At 35.8% G+C, this 18,501-nt stretch overlaps 1 protein-coding gene across 2 annotated transcripts in view; it reads right to left on the bottom strand.

Moving 5' to 3' along the window:
• LOC148833099 (dual specificity calcium/calmodulin-dependent 3',5'-cyclic nucleotide phosphodiesterase 1C-like) overlaps positions 1 to 18,501 on the bottom strand; it is a 199,908-nt gene that overhangs the window by 30,891 nt on the left and 150,516 nt on the right. For both annotated transcript variants that reach the window (XM_088919132.1, XM_088919133.1), the window contains 5 exons: positions 17,221 to 17,337; positions 16,674 to 16,814; positions 5,773 to 5,873; positions 4,777 to 4,905; positions 3,943 to 4,044 (listed from right to left, as the gene is read on the bottom strand). In XM_088919132.1, coding sequence (XP_088775258.1) covers positions 3,943 to 4,044; positions 4,777 to 4,905; positions 5,773 to 5,873; positions 16,674 to 16,814; positions 17,221 to 17,337 — 590 coding nt within the window. The remainder of the gene's footprint in view (positions 1 to 3,942; positions 4,045 to 4,776; positions 4,906 to 5,772; positions 5,874 to 16,673; positions 16,815 to 17,220; positions 17,338 to 18,501) is intronic.

Below are 18,501 nucleotides of genomic sequence, written 5' to 3'. Positions count from 1 at the left end.
GGGTGTGGTACAAGCATTCTTTACTTCTGATTATTTTTTATTAATTAAGTGTATTGTTCTCTTGCATTTTAGCAGGATTGTCAAAAAGTTACAATGTGTTCAGAATGTTCAAGTTTTAACAAGAAATAAAAGAGATTCTACTAGTTTTGCCATGACTCCACTAGTTTACCAACAAATGTTAGGACTCATGCATTGCTTACAGTATGTACAAAGTCTTAAACAGCATGTTAAATTAGGCCACAGACTGGGCCTAATTTCCTAAATGGTAAAAGTGGATTTATCACACAACACATGAGGGCCAGATATTTTTCTGCACAGTTCAATACATAATAATATTGGTCGGGCATTAACCAATTATCATAAACACATCAATATTGACCACACAGTGAGCAAGTAAAAATGCCACATTTGTTGAAAGTTAAAAGCTTTGACCTTTTCAGGACACATCTTTCTTCTTCAATTTTTATTTTTCACTCATTTCTGCTGTCATCATACCTATCTTAAAATAAATTTCGCAGGCCTAAGTAGTATGATTATGCGCATTATGAATACAAGGTATTGATATCACCAGATAACTGCACGCACTATTTTACTTTTGCAGTTACAAGTTTTATTCTTTAGTCTTTTGCCAGCCCAAGATTTATTTACTACTATGATAAAAAATGTTTGGTAAGAAATTGATTAGTTTGTGACATATTTATTGTGTACTATAGAGATCATACAAATTGTATTCCTCCACATAATATGCCTCCTTACATAAAAAAAGATTTGTTGGTAAATTCTACTTGTTGTAAAATACAGTAAACAGTAGTTGGCAATTTAAAGTTCTAAGTTGCTATTAGCTATTTAAATACATCAGAAAAGTACTTTTTTATATCCAGTTATGAGCACAGCAAATCTGAGACTTCTACATGTATTTTGATGGGAATTTATGAGTTTTGGACTACAAAAGTTTGAAACCATTTGTGCTCTGGGAGGAGTGTATTATGTCAAATGAATCAAATCAATATCTAGATCTAGATTCTTTCAACACAGCAAAACTTGTGTTAAAAAAAAACAGATGCACAGGTAGGCCTCCAGGCATATGCTACAGTATTTTAAAGTATGGTGATGTTCTTTACAGAATGAGCTCTAAATCTGCTCCTCTACCATTATGTCTGTAATGTCTTATACCATTCTACTGTGAGATTTATCACTGGCGCCCCCCATCACACTCATCTTAGCGATCTTTTCTATTTTATTGATTGGCACTCTCTGTAAATAAGACAATAGTCGTCCATCTTCATAATTTATTGCAGCTCTCTGTGCCACCCTATGATTTAAAACGTAGTCCCGGTACCTCAATCACACTGCGCCTCCCAGGAGCAACTACTGATTACCGACCAGGGACGAGTCATTTCAATTTTCTGCTCTGAGGGTGTTTTCGGTTGCAGCTGACACTGGGACTTGTTAACATTACCACGTCCTGTTAGGTTCTATCGTCTTATGTGATTTTTATTTTTACTGCTGTCTGTTCTTTTTTTTCTCATTGCTCTGTCTTCTGTACTACAATGGTACAGTATATCCCTCTTTGTCCGATCCTTTTACTTAAAGATCATTATGTAAATTAATAACTGTAGTAGCTGCCGGTTCCACACCAACCATTGGAATGGAGACACCCTGGTGCTGATTCTGATAATCTTAAGGTCCCATCCCAGCCCTCCACGGGAGACTAGAGCCTAAAGCAGGGAGTGGAGAAGTATTCACGCCAGAACTCCTCTGAACTCTGGATAGTTCAAACATTCACTTCGGGTCTCTGTTTCTTTGGGCTTGGCTGCCCATGAAAATAACTAATGGTATTAAAGTTTGGTTCTACTGTATGCAACCTGATGTGTTTACGTCTTCAGATAACCTCACACTACAGTCTTCTTATTAATAGCGTGCTGCATTTTGCACAATAGTGAAAAGCATTGCTTTATAAGGGGACACATCTTTGTTTTATTCCTATCATTGGAGGAGTATGCATAACAGCAGGGGTCAGTTATTGGGCTAATAACAAAATAACACTGTTATTTTAAAATTAATACTGTTACTAGTCAACGTTTGATTCCACAAACCTGAATCCATGCATCATGTCTGAAAATAACTTCACCAGATTGAACCTGCATGATTTAATAGTACTGTGATTGCTAAGGTCATTCTTGACCATTGTAGACTGATATACAGTTGTTCACCAGAACCCATGCCCCTTACAAGCTAATCAAAATAATAGCTTTAAATTGCATTAATGATATTTAGGCTGCAGCCATACAGAGTTTTGTCATATATTTTCAGATAAAATGTTGTTTTGCCTGTCTACCACTTTGAATTGTTTAGAGCTTATTATCATTCTCATTATTATTATTTGTGATTTGATTGTTAGACAACTGTATGTCATTGATATTCAAAATTAATGCAGGGTAATTACTTGTTTCCAAACAGACAAATGAGTAAAAAAATCCTAATTGCATTGAATTGAGGACAAGAGCGCAGGGTGAGTGTCTGTAGCTCTCTGACAGCTGGCTAGGTTTCTGCGTCTTTCTTTCTCATTCAAGCAAACAGAAAGCTTGGGTATGTGGCAAAAAGTATGGAATTGGAATCAAGGGACGTTCCACTTGTTCTAGTCAAAACAATTTATTTTCCATCTCCTTCTCATTTATTTTACATGCTCCACATATTTTAAATTCTCTGCTTCAGCAGTTGCTACACAGGAGGTTTTCGTCGTCTGGCAATTAAGGTGTCTGGAAGGTCACATTTCTCAAACCCAATTTGAGAACATCCTGTCTTTCATAAACATGCTGCACTGCAACAAGACGGATAAATAAATACCAGCAAGGTATCTTGCTGAACTCTTTATGCTGTGCTCCTAGCAAAACGAGTTGCCCACAGGCTTGGTTATTGTGTATATGAGAGGGTATATGCAAATCTGCAAATGATCATTTTTGCACAAACATTAAGTCATAAACCTGGATACTGTGCCTGTACCAGCATGTTCTGGGAGTTGGTTTTAGTTTAGAAGGCTCTGCCTTGGCTGAATTAACAGGTTTAATGGTTCTGTTGCTGGAGCTTGGAAGAAGCAGTGCTAGCCTTTTTGCCATCATGTAGTCCTGATCTATATGCAAATATATTTAATCAAGATTATTATTACAAAAACATACATACTGTACATACAGTTTATTTGATCTGTGTCGCAATTGACTCCAAACTGTCAGAAACAATTGGGAAAACCAATATGAGCATCATTGGTGTTTCTTACTCATGTTCTTACACTCTGACCGTGAGGGGGATCACACTGTTGTTTACAGAATACAGGACATGTTTTGCAAATACATTTCGAAACTATATAATGATTCTGCTAGCAGCCGTCTTCTTTCATGTAAAAATTACCCACTTTCTTTTTTATGGCATCCATACGAGCAGTAAGGGGCTATGAATGAGTATCAGCAATGATTAGTTTAATTCTATAAAAAATGAATGGGTTTGAAACTCAGAATCTTAGTGCATAATATTTTCCCTCTTCAATAAAGTTAATTTTACAGGGCTAGACATTTTGACAAACACTTACAGTATGAATTGAACAGAACAATAGGGAATACTGCACTGTAATGTACCCTAAAATTATGGAGTCATAATCAAAGTCACTTGCAAATGCATAAATTGTGGTTCAGTGCAATATATTAAAAAAAATATTAACAAGCAGAGGGTATCATATACTGTACAGTATAAATGACACACAGCCATGTGCAATGTGCAATCAAGTTTAAAAGTCTTTTCTTGTTGATATTATTGGCTGTTATGGGTTATTTATTGTATAAAAAAATAAGAGGAAACAATGCAATTGCAATATTGTTCATGAGGTGACCAAAGGTTAGGCAAGGTTACTAAAATATTCCAAATGAGTAAAAGCTGTACTCAGTGACTCACCCTTCTGGTTGCTGTAAGGAGTTTTTCATTGCCTTTATTTGTTGAAAATGACAGGACATGTCTGTAGCTAGGACCATCTCTACTACAAGAGCTCGCAGTTCCCTGTTGTTTGAAAAAAAAACAATAAAAGCATAATATCCATTTTCTAAGTTTCTTACAGTAGATGTTACTCAGATTTACGGGAACATCAGTTTTGCAGATCTTAGCGAGACCTGTTTAATTGCATTTTATGAAGACGCATCCCGGTTAAAACACTTTAACGTGCCACACAACTTAATAGAATAACAGTGCGGAAAAAGACGAAAACTTAAAATATTGGTACATTGGCTGTTAAACCACGGGAATCTGGAATACCTGGAAATACCACAGAGACTTGAAATTGTTCTCTCTGTATTCAATCAGCTAAGTCTCACCATGAGGTTGTTGGAATGGAGGCCAACATGTTGAATTAATCACTACAATCACTTAGTCTTGAAAGCTCACAGAGGATAAACAAAGTGCAGCTTAATTTATGTATCCTTTATGTTGTTTGATTGATTGATTTATATTTTTATGGTTTCCTAAGTGATATAAAAGATATCCATGATAAAACCAAAAATGTAACTGGACTTCTAGAATGTCACAAAATACCTTTAAAGAAAAGATCCGTCTTCTCTGTAATTTGTCTTACAGCTGCAATTGCTTTTATTCTTCTAGAATTTCTGAGCACATAGACCGTATGTTATATCTCACAAACTAGCAAAGGAAATATCTGTGTACAAGCTCTGGAAAACAGTTTGAAAGCCATGCAAATGAATTCCCAGAAGCCTCTACTGCCAACTGTTGCACGCTTACCTCCAGTCATCCTTTGACAAGTTGTACAAGATGTTCATTTCATCGTCATCCTGTAGGAGGCGATAAGCTGCACTAACATGATGGCTTTCAAGCACAGATCTGTCATTATATAGAATAGCCGTGTCTGACCTACAAATAGAAACAGCAAGGGTGCATTAGTAATGCAAATTATATTTGTCTTGTCTGAGCAAAAATAACTTGCCAATCTGATATCATGCATGGCAGTGCATTGTTTTCAAATTTCTTGTTTGGATGAAAAAATATTATATTTTTTACCTCACTGAATAAATTAATTAATTGCTAAGAAGAGCAAATACAACCATGTCCCTGTTTGATGAAATGAGAATGATAGAAGTGACTGAATATTAGCCCTCAAGCATACTATATGAGTTGAACACCACTGCTTTACAGACCTAATCAGTGACATTTTTCAGATTCTAATAGTAGCTGGCTTTTCTAGTGATAAACACTGATCCTATGAAACATTTACATATAGCTTTTTGGGTTAGGATTACTTAGTCTTCCAGCAACTTTGCCTCTATTTGACTTGATTTATAGCAGACTGCATTTCAATTGAAATAATGTTTTCTGAAACAAATTACATGCAATGTAAGCTGGAGACCAAGCTTCTTCATGAAATACAACATATTTAAGATATCTGCTGACAGCAGATAAAATAGAATCATTCTGTCTGAACTGTGCAACTTAATGCTCCGTTTCATTTTTTGTAATATTTTTATTTATTTTTTATTTTTAATTAATGGTTCTCAGGATTGCCTAGTCTTATTTGAATCTTAAATACTAAAATGCTAAGAATTTACAATGTGTATTTCTTAAAATAATTATATTTTCAGCTATAGTCGTAAGATCTGAATATGAAAAGCACTTTTGTGTTCAGGGCGTCACAGGATTTTCCATATTCCTCATGAATTTAACTTACAGGGAAACGTTCGCCAACAAAATGAAACAAGAGACAGACTTGTCACGAGTCATTACCTGGTTTGGATGTGAAAGTTATTCGTGGTCCCTGTGTGTTCGTAGTCGTGGATGGCAGCTGCGAAAATCATAGCAAAGATCTCCAGCTCCGTCAGCCAGTGCTGCATAAGAAGAAACCTGATCAACGCACCACGTACTGAAGTTTTAAGGTCTCGCCTTACAGTGCCAGCTTCCCCGCTGTGGCAGTACAAGCCCAGCTCTGGCTTTCAGGCATCCCTTCGGCCTCTCTGCAGGTATTGAGGCGTCTCTGTGAGCGAGACCTGCGCCCTGCACCTCTTCCGTCTGCTGGTTATAAAGAGCTCCAGAAGCACAGTCAGCAAACTTAAACCGACTGTCAGTGAATGAATTCCTCTGGCAAGTCTTGAGCAGGGTATTACATATGGTTTGCCACAGTACAACTCTCAGCTGTATAAATGTAGAAATGAAACTGTAATTGGTTAAAATCATCTGCCCAATTATTTCACAGCAACCGCAGTATTTTAAACTGTGATGTTGTTATAAGATTAATATATTATAATATAGACAGCTAGAGATCGAATGTTAATGTATTTGTTGGAATCAACCTACTTTTGTATTGAAGGACCAAGGATTGCAGCTTTTTAACTTTTCTTTATTAATTTTGTCAGCTTAGCAAATGTCTTGATGTTCTACAAGACACAACCATCTGTTTTATGCAAAACTAATACAGAAAATATAGTCTTTAAAAAGTGAAGTCATCTACAAAGCATACAATGAAACAGAAACAACTTAAAAACACACTTAAATCTTTGCAATGGGGAAGGGGGGAGGGTGCCTATATTTACGTATACACAGAAATGTTTAATTAATCACTGTAATCACTCAGTCTCGCAATGCCACAGATTCAAACAAGATTGTAAAAAAGACATTTTTACCCTTAATTTATACACAAAGTATGTCAGATGCATATAAATATCAGTTATAAATTGCTGATGTTGATGTAAATCAATATCTGTACTTTAGATGACACATTCAAACTCCACATCTAGGTAATTTTTCAATCACTTTAGCCCAATGGGTATAGATCTGCAGTGCTTTCAATGACATAGCTCAGATCACAAAGGAGTATTTGTTCTAGTCATGCATTAATTTACAATCTACTTAGAACCTATACAATTATTTTAGAACCAGTGTAAGAATTTTAGTTATTTTAGAAAAAAATTACAACATTACAATTATATGCATTGTACTGTGGTTATACTGTGTAATTACTAGCTAAGACAGTATCTGTGCTTTTGATCTACTGTATATTTTATTTTCCAACAAAAACCTAGTTTCTTCCTCTTTGGACTAATTCCAAAGCTGTTGTATACAGTATGGTTTTTGCAATGTGATAACCAAAACTGTAAACAATTTTCCAGTTGGTACTGAAATCTTGCTTTTAATTCTATAATGTTAAAATAACATTCCTTAATGTCAGTTCTACTCTTCCAACTATAAATCCTGACATTCATTTGTGTTTTTGTCGCTTCTTCTTTCATTATACAGTATAGATTTTAGAAGATGAAAATGATGTCTCAACATAAATAAATAAGTCATGTTCAGAAGGAGCTTCTTGGAGCAGGGTTCTTTATTATATAGTGTATGTTTCTGCTACTTGCAAATAACACAACTCATTTGTCTACATTAAATGCCATCTGCCAGGTGTTTACCCAGTCTTGTTTTTGTTTTCTATCTTTTAGAATTTCCTATGTGGTTTCTAAAAGGATTTGTTTCCTAATCTACCTGATCTAGTTATTCTTCCTCAGAAACAGATGGCCTTGTTGTTGTATAAATGTGCAATAATTATGCACTCTTACTGTATGTGTTGTCCAAAACTAGAAGGCATATTTTCCACCCGATAGAGAATATTCCATCTGTCCATTTGACTTCCTGCTAGAATCCTGTCACCCTGTCTGTACTGTATATAGTAATAAAGACTGTCCTGGCACCATCATTCTTTTACAGTTTCTTTTAAAAATCAAATCTGTTCACACCATTTCTAATTTTGTGACAATGGAACATGTTTTTAAGACACTGCACTGAAAGGAGAAAGCTCTGAAGATTTGATGAAGGACCCACACACATAATCCACAGTTCATTGTCTCTATAAATTAGTTTCCATCAAACCAAGAGGCATTAAAAGTTCTACAAACAATACAGAGAAGCAAAGTGATGCTTTCCAACTACCTTCTTCACAAGAAAATTGAGTAAATGGAATTAAACTAGAAGAGGCCAATAATTATATTAGTAAACATCACTAGCAGAAATCCTGATGTAATAAATAGCAAAAACAGCCTTTTTGAAAGATTAAATATGATTCTAAATATAAACATGCTTATACTGTATACTGTCTTCAAAGGAAGGTCTTTGACCTATGTTTTCTGCATTGTGATATTTTCTTTATATAAAAAATAACAAAACATCAGTTCTACAGGATTCAGTGGACTGAACTCTGCCTTTTATCAGCTTAGGGGAAGGATTCTACATTTTGAGGTCTTCCATTATTCCATGGCTAGGTCTCGAGAGGCTAACCTTTCAGATTTGAGTAATTGAAACTTTAAGGTCTGCCTTACAGCACACAGTAAGAATTATATTCTACTGATTCATGGGGATAAATGATTTGGCCCATGTGTGTGTTAGAAAACCATTAGTCCATTTCCAGAGGAGACACAAATGATAAATGATAAACACCGTACACCCTATTTACAACTCAGAAACCTATAAATATGTATGTAAACCACTACAGTTTGAAAATGGTGCACACTTAGAAAATACATATAAAAAAAGCTCAACATCAAGATTCTGGATATACTGAAGAATAATCTGTGTATAAATTACACATTTAGCTCGTGTTTATATTTGCACTGTCCTATAGCATTCATTGAGAAATTGAACTTACTATGATGCTTTTCACATGTTTAAAGATAAAGGTGGAAAGGCTACTACAAACACAAAAAAAATAAAATTATATGATGTGTAAAATGAGCAGACTAATCACTTTAAGTGTAAAGTGACCGGACATTCACATTCAAAAGACGAATGGATACCAACTAGTTAATTGAACCTTGCAGATGTGAGTAAAGCGCTCTGCTCAAGATATTGCGCTGAGACATGCAAAAGTAAGAAGACTGAGCCATGCAGAACGTTGCGGTGAAACATGCAGTAGTGAAACATGTGATGTGAGGCATATTGCGGCATACTGGTATGTTAAACACAGCAGTGAGTAAAGAGAGGCATGCAGCATGTTGCAGTTAGACACAGCAGTGAGTAAAGAGACATGCAGCATGTTGCAGTTAGATACAGCAGTGAGTAAAGAGACATGCAGCATGTTGCAGTTAGACACAGCAGTGAGTAAAGAGACATGCAGTGTGTTGCAGTTAGACGCAGCAGTGAGTAAAGAGAGGCATGCAGCATGTTGCAGTTAGACACAGCAGTGAGTAAAGAAAGGCATGCAGCATGTTGCAGTTAGACACACTGCAGTGAGTAAAGAGAGGCATGCAGCATGTTGCAGTTAGACACACTGCAGTGAGTAAAGAGAGGCATGCAGCATGTTGCAGTTAGACGCAGCAGTGAGTAAAGAAAGACATGCAGCATGTTGCAGTTAGACGCAGCAGTGAGTAAAGAGAGACATGCAGCATGTTGCAGTTAGACGCAGCAGTGAGTAAAGAAAGACATGCAGCATGTTGCAGTTAGACGCAGCAGTGAGTAAAGAGAGACATGCAGCATGTTGCAATTAGACGCAGCAGTGAGTAAAGAAAGACATGCAGCATGTTGCAGTTAGACGCAGCAGTGAGTAAAGAGAGACATGCAGCATGTTGCAGTTAGACGCAGCAGTGAGTAAAGAAAGACATGCAGCATGTTGCAGTTAGACGCAGCAGTGAGTAAAGAGAGACATGCAGCATGTTGCAGTTAGACACAGCAGTGAGTAAAGAGAGGCATGCAGCATGCTGCAGTTAGACACAGCAGTGAGTAAAGAGAGGCATGCAGCATGTTGCAGTTAGACGCAGCAGTGAGTAAAGAGAGGCATGCAGCATGTTGCAGTTAGACACAGCAGTGAGTAAAGAGAGGCATGCAGCATATTGCAGTTAGACGCAGCAGTGAGTAAAGAGAGACATGCAGCATGTTGTACTGAGTATCATCCATTCTTATCATCTCTACACAAGCTGAAGGAGACAGATTTTAATAACAAATGAAGAAGATGCACTCCAGTCTTCCTTTTCTAGAGTGTGAAGTAATTCTTAATGAATGAGTATGCTCAAACTGAATATCATTAATATATGTATAATTACTAGGCAGAACCTACCAGCAAACCATTTTGAGACATTTGGAATTCTGGATGGGAATTTAAACATAGATATAATCGTAGAATTACATCCCTGATTTTAATTGTTTAAGGGCAAAATAAAGTGTAAAAATGTTTTATTTGATTCATCCTATAAATGATCTTCATTTCCTTCCATCAGTATACAACAGCTCAGATAGTTAAAAAGGCATCCATATCTTTCTAAAATGTATAGCATCCCAGTGCTTGTATACTATAAAGTCTTGTTTTTAAATTCTGAAGATTGCGTAAAGCCTGAATGAATGCATCAACATACACTGCCATTATAAATGAAATCCTTTCTAGCAGATGTTCATTTTAAAAAAAATGACCACTCTCAACTACTTCACTCATAGCACAATCCTCCTACAAACACCTGAAGCTCTCCAATTCAGCAGTAAGTATTCATTTGAATCAACACATTTAGTAATAGCATGGCAGAGAAAGTCTGTATTTTTGCAAACTCAAAACAAACCTCTAACCATGAATTTTAGATGACGCTTGCTGCTTACATGGAAACATAAATCTCTTCTCAGAAACCTGTTTTCCTCATAGCAGCCCATATTTTACATTAGTTGGTCATGACCGAGTAACCCTGGATGATTCCAGATCCACCAGCTGTTTGTTTGTTAAATTTTGCAATGAGTTTAATCTCCTTTAAGCTCCTGCTACAGCTCTCGCTGTCTTGTTCACTGCTCTGCTTTCACCAATTTGCCGGAAGAATAAAAAGACAGCTCTTACATTGCCCCCTGAAGTGAAGATGTTTGACTGCCAAAATTCACTAAAACACAGGTTCGAGCACAGCCATTCTTAAAATTCCTTTGGCCCATAAGCCATTTAGCAACGCCCAAAATGTTTGTCAATGGCAAAAACTGAATAGCTGTGGCAAATAAGAAATGCAACTCATGCAAAATCTATAGAACAGAATAGATTAACACAATGTACAGTACAAAACAAGGCCAGCCCTTGACTCAGGTGAAGTGGGCGACTGCCTAGAGCTCCGAGGTCACACCCCCTCAGTGTGCAACACAACATTTAGTTTTTTAATCAGCACATTCAAACATGAGCCACAGATTGCCTCTAGTGGATCTTTCTGTTGCGGCTGTGCTAATTTAGACACTTTTAACATGTTATTTCATTTGGTTTTGAGTATCAGATTCATGTAACTAGTGAACGGTAGACAAGCCACATTTTCTAGCCAGCCACATAGACTACTGGAGGTGTTTTACTAGAATTGAACAGATCCACGTTTCACATTATTGCTTTCAATGTTAAAATACATGTTATCTGTGTATGTGTACTTGTAGATGGTAGGGTACATGTGTACTTCTTGTTCTTGTTTGTAAGTTATTTGTCATGTGTTCTTCGAAGATGGTTAATATACATTTTCTAGTTATATCATTCATTTATTTAAGTGTTCTAAGCAGTAAAATAAGTTTGGGAGCTGATAATAGTAGTTCTTGTGTAAATTATCTGGAGTCTCCCCTTTCAGGTATTGCTTAATTACCCAAAAGCACTATACTAATACCATAGTCCTTTTGAAATGTCAGTGGTCCTTAATTTTAATCCTTAATTTTGGTATTGTTCTTTTAATTAATAAGGCATCTCTATCCCAATTTCAACAGTACCACCTCAATCAAGCAAGTAGCAATTACTCCTGGTACTGATCACAGTGAGTGATCAGCTCATCAGTATTATTTATGTGAAGAGGGAGAGTCTGAGCAAAATCAGGGTGATATACAGTATTCTCAAGATGAACAGCAAAAATAAATGATGAGAAACTGCAAGCACAAAAGAATTGTGGAAAAATTAGTCATGAGTTTAAAATCTTACAGAGAAATTAAATTTCTGTGTTTTATGAAAGAGTGCTACATCATTGTAATTCTTGGTCATGCAGCATCTTTATCAAATCAACAAAGGTCTTGAAATGTCAGTGTATAATAATACACTGACAACTTTCAGTTTATAGTGGGGCAATATTAATACCTGTTTTGTCTGAAGATTTCTCAGACTTGTGTGGACAGGTGGCAGCCCTAATAATTTGCATGCTGTCATGCTTTCCAGTAAGATACTTCCTGTGTACTAGATTAATACATGTTCTGTCTAACATTTTCCAGAAATCAGACATGAGTTCACCATTGTACAGTCTGTGTGAAATGTTGCATATAGACCACAGGGATATTCCTTCCTTAAATGTATAAAGGACCTGCCAGATCAGGCACTTCTTCTGGTGTCTGTGACACTATTGTATACAGTACATGGACCCTACCATCTACCATGGCTAAAATCCACTGTTAATGAAGGCAATCCCAGATTGAAGGCAAAACTTTGATTTCCACGTTGAAAGAAACCACCACCTTTTTCAGTCCTAAATGCATTTCTTCTTAATTTCCTACAACTGTTAATTAATATTTTGTAGGTAAACTATATTAATACCTCTCAAGAGGTATCAATTTCTTCTGTCTCCTCTGTTCCAAACAGAACAGATCACATCTTTTTACCTCTCATCTTTTACCTTTCTATGATGTGCACTAACTTTGCACACAAGAACTCACAACTACTGTATATATTTTTTACCACACATTATATGTTATACGTAAGAAACAAAGAAATTATGAGCTATAATAAAACAGATAAATCTGTTACATTTCTAAAATATTTTAGAGTTTAATTAATCTTATCCATCCCCTCCTCCAAAATGGAAGTCAAGGTCAATACCCTCTTGGAATGGGTGTACCTTTTAATATCTCAAATTATCTTGGCAACTACTCACACTACAGACCTGGTTGGGGTTTTGAAACTATGGAAAAAAGTTTGAAAGTGATTGAACAAGTATATAAAAAAATCTGCATGATTGTTTGAGGGACAGGATTTCCTAGCCTTCCAAAAAATGTCAAATAAATAATAAAAAATAATGAAAAAGGCATTTTACTGTAGTATTTCAATACTGCTAGCTCTAGAGGTTTAGAAAAAGCGTTTTTAAACTTTTAAAAAACTTTTTTGCACTTTTCTGGTATTTATTGGATTATACAGCACTCTTTAAAAACAGGTTTAGTAAAATAAAATTAAAAAAACTATGCAAACACGCTGTCTCTGGACGGTCAGAACTCGCTGAATTATAGCTATTTTAGCCATTCAGGTGAGCTTTTTTTCTAGAGCCGGACGATTTGAAAGTACAGTATAGGGTTCCAGCAGCCATCTTTGTTGTAGAATAGTTTGTATTTATAAACTCGTGAGTTTTCATGCTGAAATAGTAAAATTAACGCACTTTCTCAAGGTAATTCATTCTTTATGTATTTTAGCGAATTTTTGCTTTTGCGTTTGTATTTTGCTGGAGAACCAATAAATTAATGATATACAGTATCTTCCCACTTTTCTAAACTGAATAAATAACGGTGAAAAAGGTTCATTTGCTTTATGTCGGTACAAAACGCAGTTCTGAGATCCCCAGGCTGTCCTGTATTTTATTATGTATAGTATGTTATGTTTATGTTTTGCTTTTGCTGATAAAAATATATTATTCAACCGTTGTGTAACTTCTGTCCTAAGTGCTATTGTCAGCATTACACTATTCATTTGTTTGTTTATTGGAAAATAATTTCACTACAGTGAAGATAAACTTAGTGGTCGTGTTTGGAGGATATTGGAGATCGATTGTGTTTGCAGTATTTTGAGAAACTATTTAAAAAGTTGATTTTTGTAATGAAAAATGTAGCGTTGAAAGCAAATATACACGCTTAGGCGGATATGCCTAGCTGGGGGCGGATAAGAATAACAGCTGTAACAGCGCAAAAAGAAATAAAAGTCACATCCAAACCATTGATAGAGGACAGAAGAAAAATATGACAGAAGATTAAGGATTTTTAAGAAAAGCAGCAGGTGACACTTTAAAAGAACAGTCAGTACAGTGCATCCATTTGAAAAACCTCAAAAGCTTTTAGACTACGGTATGCTTACTGTACATCAGATGCAATTGATTTTGGAATTACACAGCAGAATGGAGGAAAAGAATGATTTGAAGGGAGAAACAACCTTTGCACAGACATTAATGTAAAAAGATAGGGAAATACCAAACAAAAAGAAAAAAACAAGTCATTGCACATAACCGGTTATACAGTTTGTACATAGCTGGCTTGCTGTGACCTAAAATTCTGCATGTACTGTACTGTAACTTGAGAATCCTGTTATCAAAACTGTAAGACATTGAAAATAATAAAAATACTTTGGTCACATCTTTGAGTAAAATGTCTCCTTTTGAAGTTACAATTATACCCTGGGTGATAAAAAGAGTTGCATTATGTGATAAACCACGCATTATGTACTGTAGGAACATACAAACAATAGAAGCATATTATCATAAGTGCACTCTTTATTTACCTTTAGTTTAAATTGTTTGTGTTCCACTCAAGCAAATAATAGTTTGACAGCTCTGTGGAAGAGAAGTAAGCAGCCACACGTGTTTGCTTATATTGTTCAAACAACAACAACTTGTTTTTATTTTTCCTTATGTTTTCCAGTCTTCGCATCTTTTGCAGTGTCCCATGTTTTTTTTTCCCTCATAGTGACAGATATCCATATTGCTGCAACAGCTGACTTTATTAGCTATTAGATTGCTATTTGTCTGTATATGCTAAAACAAAGTCTGTAAAGATTTTGTAAATTTTCTGACAGATTATGCCTTTTGCTGTCAAATGGATTCTGTAACAAGACACTTGGTGTGTCTGGTGTCTGAGGTTTTCAGTATTCCGGATGCCTTTTCTTCTATGACTGATATTTTTCCTCTACTGTGGCACACTTCTCACATTTATAAGGACTACAGTATGTATCGTTTGAGTCGTAAATTAAACCTGAATTACACAGCCTTTTCAGTGTATCCAAACAGAAATAGGCCAAATGCAGTTAAAATATCAATGAACCTTTTCAGATCAGGCTCAGTGGTAGCTGGTAATTCATTGTGCGTTTTCAACATTGAGACAAAAAGCAATTGAACAGTATTGAACAAGGAATAGAATAAGCCAGTTTTAACCAAACCAGGATCTACTGTACATAAAGAGGAAAGCTAATTGGAATATTAACTGGAATGGTTATATTGTATTTTCTTCAGTAGGACAAAAGGAAAATAAATAAGATGGGATATTTTTTTCAGTGGGCTTTCGTACTTGGTCTGCTTAGTACTTATTTGAATATAAAGAGCAGGTACAGTATGTATCACACAATCTGATATGGTCCCTGCAAGCACAGAAATGTGCTATTAGCATCGGTCTATAAGGAAATAAATAAGTCCAGAAAAGGTACGAGTATCAAAACACTGGGATAGTACATTCCCACATTAAACTGACCACTGTTATCAAAGGCTGCCTGTTCAAAGCCATCTGCCATCAGAATCTATCAACACTGGTGATAGAAAAGAAGTACCGATGAATGATAAAAAAAGAGATAGGTCCTGTGAAGAGCATCACACTTCAATCTGTGCCCCATCTGACTGATTGCTTTGAGCTTGCGGCTCCACAGTGCTCATTTCATTGGACCGTTACCCTCTGGAAATTGGTTGAAACGGATAGTAGGTTCAAAACCCAACTTTAAATTCATAAGGTAATGCTTCTTGACCCAGTTCTCTTCAATTGGAAAACAAAAATTGTGTTGTTTTTTTTCTCCTGTCATCCATAGCTGTTTTTCCCCTTGGAATAACTCCACAGAATAGTTTTGTACAGTAAAGTTTCTCTTAAGAAACCTTTTCCTTTCTGCTAAAATGTTAGTTTTTGCCTTGCAAAATTGAATAAAAACATATGCATTGTGCTTGAACACTTAATGTTAAGGTCGTAATTGAGGTTTTTCAATTGAAATATAGGGCTGTTCGAGCAGTGCTATAAGCATTTGTGTGACTGACAGTAAAACAAAGATGCACAGATCAGTGATGCCATCCGCTGACAGGCTGACCTGTGGCAGGCATGTCCTCCAACATGATATTGAGAATTCTTGGGAATCCTTGCAGAAATCACACATGCAGTGTTCTCTGGAAAAGTCCTTCGTAATTTTCTAATTTCAAGCCAATAGAGAATACTTTGGATTGTTTTCATAACACAAAAGGCATTTTGTTTGCTTAAAGTCGGTCTGAGTGGAAGAAAATACACAAGCTCATAAAGACCCAGTTGCTTCAGAGAGAAGCAAGACACTGGTTAACACTCTGAACGTTTTTATGCTTTTCTAAAACTAAATTAATAAGTTATAATTATGTTATATTAGTAACACTTAATCTTCATATTCTACAAATAACTAAAAAGAAAAAAACATGCAACAAAATATTAAAACATGAGTGCCCAATAGCAAAATGTTGAAACATGAAAGCAATGGGACTTGTTTATGAACACATACAGTAATTGTGAAAAGAGGTCAGTTCCTACTTTATTAATTTATTAACGCTCTGTTAAAATGTTGTAAAGGATATCCTTATTCTGCCGCATTTTATTACATTATCATAGCATGCAAATTATTGTGTGTGTGACCCTAGTCATCTTGTAAATGCTTTTAAAAACTGCAAAACACATACAACATGTGTTCATTATCACTCTGTAATACTTACCACCATCCCAGTCTTTAGCAAGAGGTAATGGACAGTCTGTGTAACATCTGCTGCATGCATGAGATTGTGATATGGGTTTTTATGTTTACTGTATCCAACTTCCAGGGCTTCAACAAAAGACACCAGAGCAGAAATGGGAATCTGCAACCATAAATGCACAAAAAAGACTAGAATTAATAGTCCACCAATAGAAAACCAAAAATATATATCTACCAGGAGGCATCAAAACCCATCAAATAAATGCAGGAACCGATAACATTTGCTGTATTTCTAATGCTTCTCAGTATATTTTTGCTGCACTCTTAAGAACTTAAGTAAGAAGAAACATACAGTACATGTACTTATATTCACTGTGTGAATTAAAGCTTTGGAATTTTTTATAATATATTTTTTATCTTAAAAAAATGAAAACTGCATTAGCCAAACTTGTCAACCCTCTATTTAAGAGTGTTTCACATCAGAATTGAACTTCCTTAAGTAAATTTTCAAGTAAATGGTAAGCACATACAGCATTGTGTACACACTGATAATTTGAACTGCTACTCACCTTGAAACGGTTAATTAAATCATATCTTGTGAGGAGTTCATAAAATATGAATTTCAGTCCGTGGTCTCCACTTGCATCATTGAGTGCAAAAACGTCAAAAGACCACTTGTCTACATTCTGTGGGGAGAAGAAAGGTTATTTTATTGTTTGGTTTGAGTGCAATCCATATGACAACACATTCACATTCATTAGAAGTCTTTGAAATGTGGGTATCAGGAATTCTATCAAAATAACTCAAATAAGAGAACAGTTTCCTTCATTTCAATAGGGCTAACTTTTTTTTCATGAATAAAACCACATGACGTTTGGTGTCATGTCAGAAAAAGAAAGAAAATCAATCAAAGTGTGTGTGAAAAAAAAAACTGTCAGGACAATCTTTTCATTTTTTTTTTCTTTAAAATGTTTTGATGTCAGAAAAGCAATAAGTAGCCTGGATCATTACTTTGCATCTGGACATGTTTTGTTGCTACCTATTCACTACGCTAAAACTATACAACTCCTAAATTAAACACATTTTGTTTGTGAATGAAATAAAGATGGATGCGCTACATATTACATTTGCTGTGTGGTCATAGTCTGTTGGAAAAGTGTATTTTCACTTCTTGTCTATATCTAAATCTGCCAAATATGTGAGCTCCTCTTGCATTCAGGTCTGCAAGCCCAGGAGGGGCTCACGCAAAACTTTGGAGGTCCTGGGCAGTGGAAGGGGGGCTGTTGGTACCTTGAGTTAACATGAGAGTTGGTGGTGAATGAGGGCTGCACCTTGCACCAGAAGATTAAGGAAACTGAGACAAAAACCGAAAACAGTGCAAAAAGTGGGACAAAACATGATTCAGAACATTGTCCTGGGAAGAAATGTGGAGTTGGGAAGATTAGAAATGTGAAGAAGAAAGATGAACGAATGAAAGAGTGAGGTTTATAATAATACGGTGAAACACACACATGACAAATCACCGTTAACAAAATGGGTTATGAGTCACTTGTGTTGTGGAAACTGCCAACTGATCGACGTCATATTATGACCCTCATTAGAACGTTGCTGATGATAAAAATTATGAAGCCAACACAATGGACGTCTTCAGATTAAACATTGAAACAGCATGCTGACACAATGGAAACGAAATGGAAGTGCTTTTACTGTATAACTGAGAGCAGGAGGCACTTCTTTATGGAAAAGAAAGTGGGAGTATCTGTGTCCATCCATCCTTGTCTGATGTGCCACTTAATTCTTGTACTTTCTATACCCTTCAGTTTTATTTTATAGCTTTTGTAGATTTCAAA

Source organism: Atractosteus spatula, chromosome 6 (assembly GCF_055471065.1).
Source record: "Atractosteus spatula isolate fAtrSpa1 chromosome 6, fAtrSpa1.hap1, whole genome shotgun sequence".
Taxonomy (NCBI): domain Eukaryota; kingdom Metazoa; phylum Chordata; class Actinopteri; order Semionotiformes; family Lepisosteidae; genus Atractosteus; species Atractosteus spatula.
Note: the sequence above shows the minus strand (reverse complement) of the source record. Positions and strands in the feature narration are given on the sequence as shown.